Raw genomic sequence first — 21,050 nt, forward strand, 5'->3', positions numbered from 1 at the left:
AATTTGATCTTTCAATCATGCTTATCAGCAACAATGCTAAGAATCGCAATATTGCCCCATACCAAACTGTCCCAGTTACAGATAGCACAACCATTATCAAGCATTTGTGACAACAGGAATATTTCACTCTTTGACAAATTCTTTCATATGCAGCACTGTTTTCCAGAAACACAACTCCCGCTGATCTAACTGGACATTAATTGCTTTTTTGCTGATGTATCTGTGCCTTCTGGACTGATAACACAACTAGCAAATCTGATATCTGACAAGTTGACTCAACCTAATCAGGACAGATCAGCTGTTACCACCGTTGCTATAGGCTGTAATTTGAGGACCTTTACAGAGTTATCACTTGCTTTGAAAGGCAAGAAACTGTAATTCTGTCAACACTAATCCCAGAACGTGCGTTCAAAGTGGCTGTTATTTTTTCTCCAGGAGAAGGCAACACTTGTCAAATAAATACCTGAGATAATTGATAAAAGGAATTAGAAGTATGTGAGTGATACGCTGACAATCAGTCACTCTCACAAAAAACAAGAACCTTGCAAGATTCAGAACATTAAGCAGAGCGCACAAGCTGTCACCGTGAAGCAGGGGTCACTCTGAATGGAGTGAAACAATTGGCAATGCAGTTTTTCAATGTTTACTTATCCCTCTCTTGCTTAGTGCTAAAGCCGAGTGAATTATTCACTTCAAACAATTTGCTCAATGAATTTTTCCCCTTTTTCCTGCTCAGCATATGCAGGCAATGGATACAAATACCATCAGATTTATCCACTGCTTCACTTTTATTCAAGCTTTCATTTAGTGCTTGATTGAGAGTATTCTAGAGTTCCACTGCTATTCAGACAACATCCAGGGCAGGTCCTTAATGTGTGCAAACAGCATAGATCCACACAGCTGATGGAATAATGATTATCTACACCAGCTAGGATATAGCTTTTGGTATTTTTTTTTCTGATCCCTGTTTAAATCTAGTAGACCTTCCAGCAACAATACTGAAAATTTCTACAAAGTTCCTTTTTTGTGAACAATTTTGCCCACAAGACTCAATACTTGAATGCTTGCGGAAACCAAATTAACAAAGAGTGCAAGCACAGCCAAAGGAAATTAATTTAAAAATTCCAAAGATTATATTGTATTATTTGCCCTACTTCACTACAAAGTAATTTATTTTCATTTAATAAAATTCAGAGGAATTCCACAAAAAAATGGATTCCCATCCCATGCAATTTTTTAAGGGAACTTGATGGTCACTGAATACAAACAAGTGACTTTGTCATTGCCAGGGTTGCATCTGCCTCTTACAGATAAACTGTGTTTAGAAACTCAGGCTTAAAATTAGAACAAAAAATATGTCTCTTACTGTATCGCTTTGGTCCATCTTCCAAACAAAATGAAAGGGTTAAGGTTGCATCATCTTCAAAAAATTCAGTTGCAAAGGCATCCCACCAGAGGTTGTCACTATCCTAGGAAGCAACAGATCATTCACTTAACAGGAGGCAAAATGAAAATATGTTCATCCTTTGTAAAAGAAATTCGACAGGATCACACATATTTTGCACTTCTTCACCTATGATTTTGGGCTGTAGATGTCTATATGATATTTCAAACTAATTTTCCTAGATAAAGTTATGGTTCTAATTTAAGAAGAAAGCTAAAATTTTTAGTTTATTATACAATAACTATCTTTAATTTTATTGAGCACACTAAATATGTAAAAACTTTCATTCTCATAAATATATGTTTTTCTTCAAGTGTTAAAAATGGTTTTATAAATCAGTTGCAAATAAAGCAATTATGATTTTTTCCCTCCTTTTCTGGGCTGTACATCTCAAATGCTTGGTCCTCATAATGAAAAAAAACCTCAGTACTTAATTCTATAATGCTACATAACCCGATTATCAGCATGAGCTGACAAGAAAGTTATTTGGAAACTAAATATAATAGCCATTCCACTCCAATGCATTTAATACAAATACAATGCTACTGCAGGTTAATTAAATACCAGCTAGTTACTTAAATGTAATTGTTGTGTGAAATCTTTACTTTTCAGTGGGATACACAAAGTGAAAACAATATTTTAAGATGACCTGTGTATACTTAGACTTACAGTAATACACATAGCCAGAACACAGCAATTATTAACATAGTGTACAATGTAAAGCATATACCAATACACTATTACAGGTGGTCTGTTGGCTTCAACAATTGAACCAGGCATTTTCAGACCTGGGTGACCAACAACAGGCACCCAAACCTCGATGTGCAAGTGGTCCAGCTTGCAAGGGTTTTCAGAGAAGTCAGGCAATAACAGAATTCACCAATTGTTTCATTCAAAAGCTATGGTTATATTTAATAGCTGGATTTGAAATGTTTGGTGCAGACTCTTCTGCTCCTTTGAGGCCCTGAGATTTAAATCACTTGCAGCACACGGGATCAGCAACAGAGCTGGAAATCCAATTCTGAAGATGCACCAGTCACACTTCTCAGAGCCACTCTATCCTACTCACGGCAGCTGCCTTCCCAGCGTGCAAGGCCACGTTCATTCAGCGTAGTGAGCACTGAGTACCTCTTAATGCCTGCACAATATATAACTAAGCCAGAAATCATTTGTTACCTTCATAGGAAGAAAAACCCTGAGATAAAACGTCGATTTAAGACAAAACATGCATCTATCATATTCATTGTATGTACACATGCAGAGAAATAGCTGTCTGGGTTTTTTAGTTCTGCTCCTGGTTTTGCTGAAGATGTTACTATTGGATTTCACTCCAAACTGCTGAGCAAGGTATCTTTCCTGATTTACAACTTTACTTTGATTTTTGCCAAGCATCCAATGAAGAAATGGTAAAAACTTTTATCATTCCAGCTCCTACCAGAGACCCCCGAGAGACTTCTTGGCTGGGTCAGAGCCTGTCTCACCCAGCAGCAGCAGGACAACGAGCAGCATGGCCCTGTGGTACTTGCTCAAAATTCAGTCACACAAAGACGTATCAAAACTGTCCCCACGTCTTAGAAATCTGTTGCCACAGAGAGCTGCTGCTCTTCCCTCTTTGCTGCTGTAAACCTCATGAGTGTTTCTACATGCAAACATCGCTGCACCGACTACCTGAGTGGCCACAAGGGTAAATACAGAATATATATAAAGGTGTTCAACAGCAACCAGCTCCGAGCAACACACCTCTGTGCACCAACCCGTCGCTTGGGACAGCCTTGTGGGTGACATTATAAGCCCATACGAGAGTATATTGTCCAGCAAGTAAATACGAGCCATACTCTGTCATTTGCCATACTCTTCCATTTGCCAAAAGAAAGGCTGCAGTATCACTTAACTGGGATCTTTTGGATATACTTGTCATCGGGAAGAAAGAGGGGAGGGAAAGATTGAAGCAATGTCACATACCATATTTGCAGCTCTTGTTAACTCAGTAATTGAGTATCACTGGAGCTACTCATGCAGCATCCAATGACAATGAAGGCAAAAGGGGAGTATCACAGTCGGCATACAAATGCACACGGGAAAGACAGAGAAGAGCCAGGGAAGTGCAGGGCCTCGTGTCAAAACCACACATATTTGCACTCACTCCTGCTTCCAAGAAGTCTGAAGGCAGGAAAAACGTAGACACAGAATTACTGTGGATTCTCTCCCTGGACAGACAAAATATCCAGACTCTGTCACAGTTTGAATACTGTCCAAGGTCTTTATCTTACACTTTTTCATATTTTATGTCAGGAAGAAGGAAAAACAGAAAATGCAAGACCCCACCCCCACCCACAAAAAAACGCCCAAACCTTAATAGACTATATAAATCCTCTGTCAAGCTTGGATATGCTCTGCTGATTAATTCTCTGCTCCACCCTTGTCACAGGTGGGCCCAACTGCTCTCACAGCCAAATGGTGAACAAAACCAAATGAGGTGTCCCCTAGCCAAGCTGAAAAAGAATCCAGTTATTACGAAAAAAAAAAAAAAGAAAAGAAGAATAAAATCACCCCCTTTTTCTTGCAAAAAGGCGATGGTGAAGGCAAGGCTGCCCCCAGGCATCTTTAACTTATGCTCTGACAGGTTACGGGGGATTTTGCCAGAGTAATTATTTTTCTATTCAACAATAATGAGAAATTACCATGGCAACCTCCCTTTCACGTAGTGCACTCACACGCTCAAACATTGAAATAATGGCCTAAACATAACACATAAAAAAATTAATACTTTAAAAATATTTTGTATTAAAATAAACTTAAGGAATGGGTCAAAGGAGAGAAGAGGGCAGAAACAGCCAGCTAGCTGGGTCAGAAGTGAAGATGCCATGCTGCTCTAGCCAGCTACCCAAGCAGCAAAAAGTCTTCTGCCACAAATGTCATTGTTCCCTCTGATCCCCTCCACCCCTGGTATTATTTGTAATTTGAAGCATGGCTCAACTCTGAATAGGGTCTCCAAGTAAATGGAATCCTAGGGTTTCAATATTTTTTCCTGACTCTGATTTCTTTGGCAAATGTAATCAGATTTTAAGTACAATGATGTTCTTTTTCCCCCTCTGTCTAATAGTCCCACATATTCACTGTGGGATCTGAGAGTCAAGCTGGGTTCTTCTTTACACCTTACACACTTACATGATTAACAGTCTGCAAGCCAAATGAGGCCTTTCTACTTGCTTGTGATGGTGATTGCTGAACCAAAATAGATCTTGCAACTGGAATATAAGGCCAACTGAGCCTATGGCATTTTCTCCAAATTCCTTTATTTTTGTTTAATGACTTGGAAGGCAGAATGGAGTTCATGTAAAAAGTCAGTACGTGAAACCGTGCTCAAGAGAGGACGCAGGTACCTTGCAGGACAGAACTGGAATTCAAAATTATTTTGATAAGTTGCAGAAATGATCTGAAATGAAGATGAAATTCAATAAAGCGAAGTGACAAAAGCACAAATACAAAATGGGGAATAACTGGCTAAGCAGCACTGTAGAAAACAGTCCCAAACATAAAGCAAATATGTCAGAAATCTGTTGCTCTTGCAAATAAGGGAAATGTCTTAGATATAATTCCCTTCAACTCCAGCAAACACATCTCTGGGAAGACTTCAACTGGAATAGTTCATCCACTTTTGGAGTACTATGTCCGGGTCTGGACCACCCACTCTTGAAGAATCTAGCTGAGAACAACAGGAATCATTGCATTTAAAGACACAAGCAAACAAACCAACCAACCCCAGAAGACTCATAGGAATCAAGGCAGAAGGACCTAGATGTGTTTAGTATAAGAAGCTCAGAGGGAACGTGATGACAGTCATCAACTGTATGACAAGATTGCTATAAAGAAGAGCGATCACTTGTCCTTGGTGGCTAACAAGGATAGAAAAAGTAATAATCAGCTCATTTTGCTGCCATCACAGGTTAAGTGGTATAATCCCCTGTTAGAGATTTCTAGGCTAGTGTTTTGCAGAGGGGAAAGAGATGCAGAGCATGGCTACTGTGTTCCCAAGAAGAGTGGATGTCCTTCTGCCTACAAGCCTCAGGCACAGCTGCCCCATGGCAGCAGCTCCACGGCTTGTACCCAGCAAGAAGTGGATTTTTATCTTCTCCCTCACATCGCTTTTGGCTGCACACGTATAATAGGTGTAAACAGTATATTAAAAAGAGAGTCATGGAAACAAATAAATGTGATTCTGAATACACACAGGAAACGCATCTGTTCTGAAATGGGACCTTTTTGTATATAATCACTTTTCAGGGAAGAACTGAATTTTAAACATCAACCTATGTGGCTTGGCATTGGACAAGGCAAAAATAAAAAGAGATAGTGCCTTTGGGAGCTTACATTTTTCTTCTGGCACTTGCAAGCCTTCCCTATTGACATTTACTATTTTCAGAACTCTCTATGTCCACACTCCTGTTGGCAACATACGCGCTTCTCATATTCTTTCAAGTTAATGCTGCGCAAGGAAACTGCTGTCTCCCCAAGGAGAGAATGGTATTCCTCCCCTCCTCCCATTCCCAGCAAATCAAACTACACTTGAGCTTTTAAAATGCAGTTCAAGATAAGATTTTGCCACTAAATACACCTGTAAAAACTGCACAGCCATTACAAATTATGAAACTCACAAGATAAGTATAATAAAAAAATTCTGACACTAATGTTTATACTCGGAGCACACTGACAGACCATCAAAAATAAAATGCCTGAATACAAGAAACCAATAACTTTCCCCATTAGCTTTAAATTAGACCCGTCGTAGGTCTACCCAACAAATTCGAGGTTCTGATATAAATTTCACAGGAGTAACAAATTAACAGGGATCCTTATATCTTAATTTTATACATTTGGACATTTTGAGTACTGATCTGTAGGTCTGGCCCTGCAATGCACAATATTTTTTATGATCTGGCATAGGGTTTTTTTGCTGTTTCTATAAATTCTATATGGAATACTGATATTCTGAGTCTTAAATTGATTTTCTTGGAAGCAGTATGAACAGAGTGAAAAAGTGGAATACTCATATACAGTATGTAGGTGAGAAATCCAAATATTCAAATGGCTGTCTGTTATCATACAGGTACAAGATGCACACCTATCTTACATCCAGAGCATCTTTGCTAGCAATATGTGGTATGTTGTGCAGTTATTAAAAGCACCTTAAAAAAGAATACCAATCTGTTTGCCCAGGGCTGGTTTGTAACGACCACTCCCATTGCTTTTACATTCGTTATTCTCTCTCATTTATTTTATCTTAAACATAAAGTGTGTTTTACAAAGCATTAAACATACCTTTAATCTTGCAGCTAGTGGTATCTCACAGAATCTCCAGCTCCCTTCCCCCTGTCAGGAATGCCCAACTCAATTCCTTCCATTTGTTATTTCACACATATTCACAGTTTTAATGGTGTTGCTTGCTTTTATTTCACTTACTAGTGTGGCTGGATGCCATCTCTCAAACAATGTGTAGTAAAACTGGCAGAAAAATTTTAAGACTTGGCTTTGGTCATAAGTAGTTTTCTGTTCCATTATATACTTGCAACTCCTTGCCAAAACTGCTCAATGCCCAAAACATATCAGTTTCTTCAGCTTACTTAATAATTAATTAAATTATTGTTTACATTCCATTTTGGAACTTATCTTCTTTTGTACAGTAAAGAAATAACACCAAGTTTCTGTTTCATTGAAAAGGGAGACTATAGCCATGCAACAAATCCCCACAGCAATACCACCTCAGAGAGACTGACTTGGGTGCAAAATGGGGGCGACGTCTCTGTTTCTCATGTAAAGCAGGAGTAACTTTAAGAATCCAATGGAATTACAGGGAAAAGCTCATAACGGAAAGCAACTTTTACAGATTCACTGGAAATTCTTAATATATCCAGGATCCTATTTTTATTGCCAATAAACCACTATACTATACTATAAGGCAACAAAATGCGGGGGGTGGGGGGGAGTAAAAGCTTATTTTCTGAATGGGGAACTGTGAAAATCAAACATTAATTATTTGATTTCAGATAAAAATGGGAGAAGAAAAAAAAGAAATATAGAGGCTTTGCAAAATATGCAAATTGATTCATGCCATTTTCTTGATGTCCTCTGAACCCGGGGATGTGGGAATCAGCATCACGACAGCAAAACAGTTATGCTGTAGTGATACTGGCCATCCACCTCAGCTTTGCAGATACACTGCTTTGAGATAGCATCACTTAGATTCTCAAATAGCAAGTCCACACACTGGGCAATTATAACAGGGATTCAGATTAACTAAAACATGCTGACACTGATATGAGGAAGAGAAATATTTTTCTTCTGTTTAGAAGAAAAACTCCTCCTTGTTATCTGGCCACTAAAGTATGCCCGAATTAGAGAGTTTTTGTTAGACTAGTTGTGGCAACTACTCGCTAGGCTGGCAAATAGCAAGACCAGTCTACACACGACTATAAAAGTATCATGATTACATTACATCTAAGTCACCCAATTTTTCCGTCTGTACAGGTGCTACATGTATATCAAGTAGGATGTCCTTTTAAAATTGGAGTCTTTAAAATTATAGAGATTTTCTAACTTAAGTTGTCAGGAAAGGTAAGACAGAGCTACCTGGTTCTGTCTCATTACAGAATCAAAGAAGAAAGGTCTGAAACCTATTATTTTTCATTGTTTAGATTTTACTGCAGTTTGTGGACAAAAGAGAAATGAATCCTTAAATATTCACCCTGTTTCACTGTTCACCTACAGCAAACAGACACAGGTTGCAGAGTTTAATACTGCATTGTAAGCAGCACAGAGCAGAAAGAGTTAATTTATGAAATGTGTTATTTCACCTGCTTCTTTAATTTGAATTAATTATTTCCACTCCTGAAACTTGTGCGCAAGAATGGATAGGAGAAAGAAAGGGGAAAAAAGAGCAACGAAGCTGGGCTCAAGACATTCCACTGCCAATTCCTTATAGCCACCATGACATCATACTTGATATTTCACAGCAATATTATCAATAAGTAGCAGAAGATGCTCTTTTGTCCTTTCTAAGTATATGGGATAAGATTGTACTTGGTCTCTGTGGATAAGACCTATATTCTGGCTATGTGAACAAAGAGACTGGGCATTAACAACTAAATCATGTGCAGTCATAAACAGAAATAGACACTTCCACCCATAGCATAGTATTTGTTTGGACTTGGTGCATGCTAAATCCATATTCAAAGTTGTTTTAAGTTTGAGCCCTCTTTTCAATAGGCATGAGGATGTCTCTAGCTAGCTGGGAACAGTAATGGATTTCTTTAGTAGTATTCTCCATCTATGATCATTGCAGATAAATCACAGACTTGAGTTTTGTGTTTATCAAAAATGAAGCACGGTTACACTTCTCTATTCTGCCATAAAATACCCCACAGCCTCAGCCTTTGAAAATGGTTTATAGAGATGGAATATTAAGTGTGTCTATTATCTATTGTATTACCACCAGTCATATGAATGTTCTTATTTTATTCTGACATTTTGACCTGGTTTCTTTTTTACCTTGTTTACTTCCATCTATATGAGTAAATGGAAGCTACTATGCCATCTATCCCAATGAAAAGGCAATAACTAGTATTGCCATCAGTGAATATAGAGCATCAAACAGCATATGTCACTAGGGCACAGAAAAAGTCATATTCCCAGCAACATTAGTAAAAGAGTCTCTCTGCGTCTAGCTACCCAACTGCACCACCTCCCAAGGCTCTAAAATTTAGTGGACACAAATGCCTTTATCAGTTATTACAGTGAAAGTAAAATTATTACTGACAACAGTTAAGTACTGCAATGGGAACACGATGAAGACAGTCCTTGACACCTCCATTTCACACTGGACTTTCACCACCTCTTTGTTCACTGAAGTCTCACAAAAGCACCACACATATTAGAGACAAGTACAAAGCTGGGATTTTCAGAGGTCCCTGCCTCTGAACAACTGTAATCTAAGCTACAATCTAACAGACTGTATTTTGAGACGTAAGAAACAGCTCTTCAGCTGAGTTAAGAAAACATATTGCTTTTATCTCTTGTGCTGCCCTCTTGTGCAAATCTAGTGGCCCAGGTAGGGAAGGGAAACCCAGACAAACCATCCTTATGCCTTACATTCCAGCTGATTAGAGAAGTATCAAATGGTGACAGGGCTAAGTAATGTAGCAGTTAAGAGTTGACTTTATCATAAACGAAGGTTATATGGGTTGAAAAGACATATAGATGAGGAGACGTACCTCTATTTGACACTTACACACTCTCTAGCCTATGGGACTTTGACAAAACTCTTGCTAAGACTCAGCAAAAGACTTAAAATTAAGGATATGCTTAAATGCTCTGCTGGACTGGGATCCAAGTATGCATCTGTTAGCCTGTAAATCAAATTAATTGAAGATTAAGCTTTGCAAACCAGGTAAGAACATATCACCATGTTGGAGACCTCTGTCTAACCAAAGAGCTGTTATTTCTTGGGAAGGTACATGAAGTGGAAGAGATTCAGTGTATCGTATGCCCCATCTCCTTTAGAGAACAGGTAATATCATGCAGAAAAACTTCATTTAGCAATAACTAGTCAGAAAAAGAGAAAACAACTGAGAGAGACGTATTTAAGAAATCACGCCCTTTTGTTACTATTTACAAGCATATCTACACGTTAAATTATACATTGTTCACTGCAGTTAAGGGCTTAATCATATAACTGTGGTTCTGTGTGTTCAGGTATCACCCAAAGAAATTGTAGGAGCACTATGTAATTCCAGAGAGTGAGGAGAAGCAAATGTTATGGCACTTCTGTGCTATAACACAAATGTTATAGCACTGAAATTCTGCTAAGAAGCAATGGTAAATAACAAAATCAGGTTCTTTGTTATGCCTTAATAATATACTGTATCTTTGCTGCATAAACAGTGCATATTCATTAAGCAAAAAAAATGCTGTGGGAATTAACAAATAATTTCATAAAAGAGATATAGTCACCTGCAAATTATGTCCCTTAAAAGTTCATTCACATTTTTTATTCAACTCATCTCAGAAGCCCCTTATGATTTTTTTTAAAGGATTACTTCTTTAATATAGCAAAAGTACATTTCACGTTAATTCCTATATACATTTTATACTTATTAGGATTAGTAATCACAGCCATTTTTCTCAACTGGCAATGTCACTCTATCCGCAAATATTATCCCTGCTAAATGTGTGTTGCAGAATCTAAACTCTACTTAGGAGACAGACAAGAAAAACAGTAGGAGTGAAGTATTAAGTTCTTTTAGACAACACTTGGTCCAGTTTTCAAAACTATAGCATAATTAGTATCACCCATATTGGTCATTTGGGCCACTATGCAGCTGAAGTTGCCAGATGCTCAGGTTTTTGAAAGTAATACAACTAAATTTTACTTGTCACTTTTTATATACAAATGTATGGGCATTCAAACTTATATAAACATTAAGGCTGAGATTTTCAAAAGTAATGAAAAGATTTATGCATCCTTTTTCCATTAAATTCAGTAGAAATCAGATGTTGGAATATTCTGTGCAAGGCTCCAAATCCCAGCACAGGAATGGAACTTGTTAAATTTGCTGAATCAAAGCTAGAGGGTGACAACAGGGCTGGGATTCATTTCACCCCAAGACAGTTGTCTAAATTCATATGAGATAAAAAGCCTCCTGGTGATATCTATCCCTTCACTGACTGTAGAGGGAGCCTAGAGAATAGTTCAGTCTAGCTGTGTAACTTTTACAGGGATAAAGGTAGGTAAGATAAATCCTATTCTACGTACCTACCAAGAATTTAAAATTTGGGAAGAAAACTGGTTAAGGTTTTGGGAGCTTACATAGTGAAGAAAAAACATAAGTGAAAAGCTGGGTGAAACAACCTTATCTACTTTGTCTAGATTTTTACAGTCTTGGCAGGAAAACCTATAAATGATGTTCAAGTTTTTTGCTCGCAATGCTCAACGCTCTCCAGGCTGCCAGGTTCCTGCTGTTTCATATAAAAAGCTCCGAGTGGCAGACAGAAGTTGGAGCACTGGTTAAAGATTTCTGCCAGTATGAAATGTTTTAAATGAAGAAGATGTGATTATTTGCCTGGCTTCCTAACTGCACTCCTTGGCTACCCATAGTTGCCAATAAAGGCCCTCAGGTCTTGTATTTTATCGCACCCTGTATTTGGACACAAAATTCCTGTACAAAATACAGTTAAGCTAGAGGCAGAACTCTTCATATGTATCTTCCTACATCCTCGGAAATCTGAAATATAAGGAAATCCTATGTCAAGGCAACACATTACAAATATTGCCGTTTCCCATGTATTATTCTGCTACCATCAGATCATTCAGTCTTTCCCTGTTTCTGTCACGTAGCACTATCCTTCTCAAGCACATAACGCTCACTAACGGGCATGTGACAACCAAGTCTGATTAATGAAGGAACAATAATCAGGAGTTCAGGTTGCTCCAACAAAGCGAGGATGGGTTGTGCTTAAGACAGTCACAGATTCTCAGTATACACCATGGTTTTCAAGTTTTGATGGTGAGAAGCAGTATTAGTACAGGGTACTGAACTTTTTAAACTGACATTTGCATTTACAAATTAAAACTCTGATTCAAATGGAGATGTCTGAATCACCTGCTTACAATGAAATAAAAAACTTAAACCCAAAACTTTTACTGTTATTGCTGCTATAATATCATATAGCAGCGTAACAGATCACTGACAAGGGTGTTAAGGTAGCTAAATCAAAGGATATTTAGTTCCTGTCCGGAAAGGCACCAAAAGAAATATAGAGAGAATGAAGCACACATTGGGAAACTCAGAGGCTGTGATAACAGAGTGGTTTTGTATGTTTGTTTTAATTATTAACTTTAAATTTTCACTTCAAAGAAATGGGAGAATTTATGCATGCCAAATAGCGCACTGAGCAAAGTAAGTACAGCTTTCTTCTAAATGGCATATCTTATCTTGTCAACCTCATTTAAAGTAAAAAGGCATCAGTAGTAATAATAAGAATGCAGTTTGCTGAACAATTCCTTCACAGAAGCCAGCTATTACATACTGTAACAAATTAAAAACTCCAAAAGTCTATGTGGGTCCCCAGAGAAATGCTATTTAATAAAGCAAACACCGATATTGAATGTGACAGAATTCCATTTGCTACAGAATCCCATCCAACTGAGTTTGGCTGCAGCTGAAGCAATTAGAGAAAGCTGTGATTTAATGATTATGCTAAAACCCTAGACAAACAAAGCTCTCACCTACCAAGTGGCCACTTAGCTGTATCACTACCACCAAAATGTATAAAAATCCTTGTAGGATTTCATTTGCTGTCAGTCAACTAGTAGCAACATGAGCAATTATTTACTAAAAATGTCTAGTTACTAGCTACCCTACTGCTTAAACATGAAAAATGTATAAATCTAAATTTAAACAAAGTAAGCAAGGCCAACTGTGAACTACGTATGTTGGGAAAATCACCCACTAAGGTCATCCTTGTAGCCGAGACCTGATATGATCAAGTCAAAAGATCATAATAGGTCAGCTTTTTATCCTTTAAAAAAAAAACCAACAAACTTCATGTTGTATATGGTAATCCACTGGGGCCTCACCTCTGGGTCCATAAACATCCAATGAAATTTTAAACATCTTTTCATCACAGCAGTAGCCTCCTATGAACTACAACCTATCACTTCAGACTCTGTGAACCCGCTAGATCAGCAGTACAACTGATTCACTTGAGATTTCTTAGCCTTCGGTAGATGGTATTCGGCCTTCCCTATTTTCTAATGCTTTCAGAATTTATTTGTTTAAAGTTGTAGGATGTAAAGCAGTATAAAAAAGGATTGTATGCATGTGCCAGTTTGGAAAACTTTCTTACGGAAAGCTTGTAAATTTGTTTGGAAACTATGGAATTTCTTGCTGTGTTCGTGCCAGCCAACAAGCTCCATTGTGAAGACTGACTAATGGTCTTTCTGACTCCTAACTTTCACATTAGCGTGAGAGCCAAGTGAGTGACACTTGTTCCCTTCCAGGTGAAAGCATCTTCTGACAAAGAGCAAGCAAAGCCTTGGGAAAAGCAGTTCCTTTCCTCTCCAACTTTTTTAAGGATCAGGATCTAGAGACATGGTGCATATCCATGCCTAAACAAAAATATCAGTGTTGATACAGCCTTTTAAAACCAGAAAGAATATGAAGTCTGGGGGAAAGCTCAGACACACGGAAAACTATTTTAAGAAAGAAAACATTTTTGCATAACGTGGTGAATCATGCACGGAACTGCTGCAAAAAGAGAGTGAAATAACTTCGAGAAGCTATGTATGGGAATGCACTTCTCAGGGAGATCAGACCTATTTTCAAAGATCTAAATCCTCAGGTCTTAACAAAAGCATGTAGTGTGGCGGTTTGGATTTGTTTGGGTTTTTGTTAGTTTTGATATAGCTGTGTATTTCTAGCTAAAATAAGCGATAATTGTGTTCAGAACCCTAAATTATTTTTCTTAATGTGTTCCTCGAGAGTGCTGTAAACCCAGAGCATTTACAGGTTCAGAGCTTTTCTAGGAAGATTTGTGTTCAGACTACTAAAGAGCCTGAGAAGGCAGCAGCAGCCTTGGCAAAGCCAAGAAACTACACGGTCCCATTTCTGGGAATGTGTAACTGCCAGAGGAGCTGTCATCTGAAAGTGAGACAGAAAATCACGAAAGATGTCTTCCTAGACTAGGGGAAGCTTATGTTAAGGCTCAGCCCAGAATATACGGATCCACACCAAGCAGCTTGGTTTCTACCAATGTAGTGACAACCACTGTGAGATGTTATCATATTTACGTGCACTATGTTTAATCAGATCCTACAAAATTGATCGTGGCTGGATGTCTCTCTAGGTCCTCAAATAAAGAGTACATCAAAATCTCACAGACCCTTTTCTGAGGGTGCTGGGTTCAGGTGCTGACTGTTCAAACATCTTAGGATTCTCCTCCAAATGAGTTCCTCCACAATCAACTTGACTTTCACACCTGATTTCTTTATGCCACACTGAAAGATCACCTCTCTGCTCTAGAACAAATTACTGCTGTTCTTTTTAATCCCTCAGGCCATCTCAGTTCCACTTTCTGATTTGGAAGAATTTTTTCTTTCTACACGAAAAAAATGTAGAAAAAAAATGTTTTCTGACACAGATGTGCATACACTCCCTTTTTGTTGATATTCTCAGCTTCTGTAGTAGTGTCTCCTGGATCAGGTCATCTTTTAAAATCATATATTTAGTTATCCCTGGTCTGAGGCACTCTAGAATGAATGTGAACTTTTTATAACCTCCACAACATGTGAGGTCTGAAAGCTGCAAGAGGCCCATCAGAAACTGCAGGGTCAGCACAGAGCCCACTCTGTATCTCACAGCATATCAGTAAGGACAAAGGAGTGTACTGAAGATCAAATATGCTTTGTATTAAGCAAGCAGGTCCTTGTTCAGACTCCTTGAATGTTCTAGTTCAGTAAGGTTCCACATCTGGCAGGGGTCAGATCTGGGCTGACTTTCTTCTGACTTGATTCAGCACTCTCCAGTACAGCTGACAATTGCAGGCCTTCGTGTCCTAAAGTCTCGATGGACTTGCCAAGTACAGAATCAAAGCAGTTTCCCTCTCTGTTCCTGAAAACACTCATGCACTCTGATCTGAAGGGACCACAAGCAGGATTACACTGTCAGTATTCTCCTCATCCCTCTGCCGATATTCCAAGCACTCAGTAGTAGCAACCAAGGAGGTGATACTAAACTGCCCAGGGAAATGGCCTAGAAGCTGGAGAGACACTGAATATTTTCAACTGTATTATACAGTGTGCTGCAGACATACAATTCTATGGATTGTCAGTTGATATATACCAACTGAAGCCAGTGTTCAGGGTGGGACATGAAAACAGAAGTGTCCTCTGCATTATACAGGGTGAGTCTAACGATCATGAACGTTGTATGGAAATACCTAACCTATCGGACCATCAGCAGCAGTGCCTTGCAAACATAAAAGGAGACATTATGTTCCACAATGTTCTTATGATAATAAGCACAGCAGTCAGGCATAATAAATGTCTCCTAAGAAATGTAAGGTGAAAAGGTGGTACTGTATGAAGTAACCATGGCTCTAAGAATTGATGTTTCCTACTTGAAAGACTACACACTCCTTTCTTATTCCTAGAAAATGTCCACTTGCCAGGTGTGCTTCTTAGATTTAATCAAGTACTTCTGCACTTCCAAGGTGGCCATCTGTTCAATTTTGAGAGAGAAAAACCCAAAAGTAACTTACCCCATAGCGAAATAAACAGAAGCAGGTATACAATTTTTTCACTTTGACAACTGCTACCATAAATACCTCTATGGAAACTACTATACATCGTGTTCCAATAAAAAAAATATAATTATTTCCCACCCAGATAATGATGAAAATAATTCTGGATATCTTGCTGATCTACAGGGTCTACCCCAGGTGAGATGCAGCAGTGTCTGTTCTGTGTGGTGTAGTGCTGGGAGCAAAGAGATAGACCTTATAGCTTAACATTTGAAATTGTCAGTCTTTAGTATCTACTTTCTTGCTACAAGCTTAGAATAACTAGGTTGTCTATTTTTCTGCTGTGGATCATGTACTCTGTATCTTGTCCTATCAAAAAATTAACTTGAAATCAGAGCTCACAGGTCCTCTACATAGATATTAAAGTGTGTTCTTTTCCTTAGGAACAGGAGCCTACGCTGATGCATGGTTGCAGAGAAAAGGTTGAGTGTGACAAAATGCATTTAAACGTGAGCAAGGGAATAAAAGGAATTCCAAACTCCCTTTCTTCTTCAATAGATGACATTTAAGCCAATCACATGATCCTTCACAGCCTGGCTCTGCTTTGGGTAGAAGCACTGAGTGGCTTGCCTATTTTAATCGCGTATGTACATTCTCATGGCCATCAACATCAGATAACTGGAAGCTCACTTGGAGGCAGGGTGTTAAACAGAGTGCAAATTTCTCATTTGGAGCAGAAGAAAACGTGACCATCTTTGATATTATCTTTTCTCATTAAGCTTCTTTGATTTGAGCATTGGTATCAAAAGTGACCTGAACATAGTAAAGACGATGCAAGTTTCACTATTCCCTGTTGCATGTGACTTAAAAATTAACGGTTCATTAATATCCAAACAGATCTGCTTTGGGGAGACCTGATCAGAATTCAACACTAGATATCACAAGCATCTGAGAGCACTGCCAATGCGTTTTTAAAAAGGACCAGAAGAAGCATGTCTTGTACATTATTTCCACCACCTTCACTTGCAAAAGCGGTATCTCTGCTTCAGTGACAGAATAAATACATGGAAATTTATTTTTTTTTCTCCATTTCTCAAAAGGTAGGGCACTTTGCACCAATAAATGAAAAAGTCAGCTTATTTTATCTGATTCATGACATACTAGCCACTGGTACAAACAGAAAGATGGCAGCTCCCCTTCCTTCATGCTTTGATAGAAAGTCAACAGAGAAGTAATACAAACTGACAGGTTTTTCTGACTGAACTCCTGATACCTGCCGGTGCATAAACATGCAGTTGTTAAAACTTATCACTAGGGCCAGGGTTATCCCCTCTTGACTAAGAGTCTGCCAAGTCATAAATAAATGAGCTAAAAATAGAGTTCCAAAATGATTTGTTCTATTTAGTGTATTCTGCCACTAAAATGTCATGTCCCAGAAAATCTCCAAACAAGAAAGCTGAGATTTCACAGTTTCGTGTCTTTACTTTCCAGATGTTGCACAAAACTTGGTAAGTAGGAAGGCCATCTATATGTCTCTTCAATGCTCAGTGGTGTCCCTCACGGGTCCGTATTGGGACCAGTATAATTTAATATCTTCATTAATGACACAGACAGTGGGATCAAGTGCACCCTCAGCAAGTTTGTAGACAACACCAAGCTGAGTGGTACAGTTGACATGCCTGAGGGATGGGATGCCATCCAGAGGGATCTGGACAAGCTCGAGAAGCAAGCCCGAGTGTACTTCATGAGGTTCAACAAGGCCAAGTGCAAGTCCTGCAATACAGGCTGAGGGATGAAAGGATTGAGAGCAGCCCTGCTGAGAAGGACTTGTGGGTACTGTTGGATGAAAAGCTGGACATGAACCAGCAATGTGCACTCATGGCCCAGAAAACCAACCACATCAAAAGAAGCGTGGCCAGCAGGTCAAGGGAGGTAATTCTGCCCCTCTACTCTGCTCTGGTGAGACCCACCTGGAGTCCTGCGTACCTGGAGCCCTCAGCACAGGAAAGACATGGACCTATTGGAGCGGGTCCAGAGGAGAGCCACAAAAATAATCCCTTGCAACACAAACCATTCTATGATTCTATGATAGACACCTTGAAATTGGTGGGCTTCTGGTAAGCACTGATGACAGTATTTGGTTGCAGAGCAAGACATAACAACTCCCTTCCCAGATGAACATTTCTGCTCCACTCTGGGGCCAAGCTTCTATTAACAGTACTGCATTTTTTATTTTCTCCGTCCTTTTTTGATTAGCTTTAAATCACTCTGACAAAGATCACCTGAACCCCACCCTCAAAAAATTATGGCGCTTTTTTGTATACAGTTAGTGCTATATACTATTTAGAAATAAAGGTGACTTTTGAACAGTAAATCTTCTGAGAACAATTCTATCAAGGCAAGGCCCATAAAATTCAGCCAAAGAAAGTACGTCCCACTTCTCAAGTATTCAATTTAATGCTGTATCCTACCACCGCACTGCTGAATAATCTACCGGCCTTTGTTTATAGTCTAACAGTCAATAGAAGAAGTTGCTGAATAATGTAAAAATCTTTTTGTAGGGAATTTTTCAAATTACAAATCTGATCTCAGTTTGATTTGTTTACATAGATTTCTGCAACCAAAGTTTAATTCATACAAATGTTTGTGAACAATGAATTTAGGGGCAGGTTGCCAAGATGAATGCAATCATCAAAAGAAAAATCATTTTGTGATTAAATTAAATTCATTTCCAGCAGAGACAGAGGTAGCTTATAAAAATGAGTTGCAGAATTAGAGAATAGAAAAACCAGCACAACAATCTACTATTGCTACTAGTTAGTCTGTCATATGATGGGATTTCTGTTTGCTTTAAAATAATACTAGGAAATTATGAGTAAAGGTGACCAACCATAAAGCAAGACTAGCAAATCTGAACAGAGATAGGAAATTTGTTACAAACAGTTTGTGAACAATAAACAGTGAGATAGAACACTTATCTGAACAATTTACAAAAGCAGTAAAAAAATTTATGATCTGCTTTTGAACACTTCATGAATGAAAAACTTAGATATGCCATCTAGAAAGAACAGGAAGCTAGAACCAAAGAATGTCTTTATCACCTAAAACAAACTAGGTCAATTAAAGTCCACTCCCATCTATGTTTTTAATAAAAAGGCCTCCACAATGCAATTTCTCCCTCCCTGAAAACACTGTCATGTCCACACCAAGGGATTCTAAGTCAGCTGGATTTCAGCTTTCTCATGCCCAAGACCTCTCCTCCCTGAACAGCCGCAACATGGTTTGGCAAGTGCCAGATAGCACCTAAGCCACTGAAGGGCTGGGTCAGTATGGGTAAAGAGGAGGAGAAATTTCCTACATGACAACCTTGTCAGTAAAGTATTTACCAAGAAGGCCCAAATTCAAGTCTCTCTGCAGCTTGCAGAGATTCAAAACTTCCTTCTCTAGCAACCAGGCAGTGCTCTGATTTCCAAAAGAGGCACCATTTATCCCTTTTTAGCCACTCTTTTGAGGCTGTCACTGTTTTTAGAAGGCAACACAAACTTTCAGGGGGAAGAAGCGACTAAGCAAGAAGGATCTCTACTCTAGAGCTATGGGAGCCGAGCACCTCTGGTAGATATGGATCTTGTACTTCTGGAGAGTAACCAATAGCTTTTCACATAGAGGGTCTCTACTCACATCTGCATTAGCAAGCTGCAATAACAGCACAACAGCTGGTGCTGATGATCCAATGCCCACAATATATGGGGTTTGGGGGGTGAGAGAGGTGGAGAGAAGGGTTTAATTTCAATGAGCTTGAGACTAATCTCATGGGATGCATGCCGAAGAGCGGTCAGAGACCGTAAGATCTAGTTCACACGTGCCAAGACTGCTTTGCAACGTGACTCAACATGTGTTGTGAAGTAAGTGAAGACATTCAGATAATTTCCTTCAAAAGTAGCAATCCAAGTACAAACTAAAACACTAGCAGAGGTGAAGATGCAGCCTGTATTACCTTTTCCAGACACACCTAAGAGGAAAAATAGCACTCATTTCTGCACCAGTTTTTTGAGGTTCCTATCCTCAAGGATTTGGGTGGGCAGCTATGTCTGGGTGAATCCCAGCTCTAGAGAGGTGTTGTTCTTTCACAACAAACCAAAAAATAATCCCTCCTTCTAAAGACCACCCCACCATGAGCTTAGTGTTGAGTTGAGCAAATGGCTTGTTTGAAACTGCGCCGAGGTGCATGTCTTTCACCCTGTGCTTTACAGGGAATCAGCCTGTGGTTTTATTCCATTTGATGGAAACTTACTTTTTTTCCCCACTTAACTGGTTTTAACTAACTGTGGCCACTCTGGCCGCTCTGCACATGAGAAATAATCACCAAAATAAGCAACCCAAGAGCTTTTAATTATGCAAGGAGTAATACTCCAACAGTACTACACACCCAGCTCATAAGAGAGATCTGGGGCTATATTCTGAGGGCAATTATGCTAAAGCAAATCCCACCAACTTCAGAGAATGCCTTCACTTTCTGTGACAGAATCTGTGTGACAGAAATCGGAATTTGGCACTTCAGGCAAATTTGAGCCTGACATGGCTCAGAAATGCTTGACAGGTGCTGCCTATGAGAGAATCTTCCTCTTCGTTCCTTCCAGGGGTGAGAGGAAGAAAACCTCTCTGGTGGTATAGCTTTAGGAGTCTCTTTGCCAAGTACCTGCCATACGCCTAAAGGCATTAGAGAAACATGGTTACATTTATTATCATGAGACCAGTTGGCTCTGTTAGAATATCTGAAATAAACCCCACATTTTTTAATGGCCTGGTTTGTTATTGCAGAAAGCTGAATCTTGGTATATGAGCTGTCACATCAGATTCTATTTTATTCTTTTATTTTTACAAAGTATTGCATAAACAGGAACAGCTGGTGTTGATTTATAAACACCAGAGTTGTCTTGAGAGTTTAGATATTATTTTGCCAACATTTAAGCCTAATGATTTCCAAGCAATTGTTCTGTACTATAGTGGACAGTGGTTCTTCTGCTGCCTGGACAGAAAGATATTTTCTAATAATAATACTAATAATGTAATTCTGCATTACACTTAGAAGGATCTTATGTGCATAGATCTATCTGTCTGTATATCTGTGTGTGAGTGTCTTCTTTCATCCAGTATTTATTCTTAGAGAATGCCACAACATTCACTGCTCCAATCTCTTGTAAAATTATTGTAGCCTGTTGTAAATAGCCAGGCAAAGGCCTTGGTCCCTATGAATACCTGTGTGTTATTTGCATGTGTGAGTACCTTGAAGTGAGATGTGAAAATGCAACCA

The 21,050-nt window shown here is 38.9% G+C and overlaps 1 protein-coding gene across 9 annotated transcripts in view; it reads right to left on the reverse strand.

Moving 5' to 3' along the window:
- LDB2 (LIM domain binding 2) overlaps positions 1-21,050 on the reverse strand; it is a 375,747-nt gene that overhangs the window by 142,535 nt on the left and 212,162 nt on the right. For all 9 annotated transcript variants that reach the window (XM_063336653.1, XM_063336652.1, XM_063336650.1 and 6 more), the window contains one exon: positions 1,367-1,469. In XM_063336653.1, coding sequence (XP_063192723.1) covers positions 1,367-1,469 — 103 coding nt within the window. The remainder of the gene's footprint in view (positions 1-1,366; positions 1,470-21,050) is intronic.

The sequence above is a fragment of the Chroicocephalus ridibundus genome, chromosome 5, assembly GCF_963924245.1.
Source record: "Chroicocephalus ridibundus chromosome 5, bChrRid1.1, whole genome shotgun sequence".
Classification (NCBI taxonomy): Eukaryota; Metazoa; Chordata; class Aves; order Charadriiformes; family Laridae; genus Chroicocephalus; species Chroicocephalus ridibundus.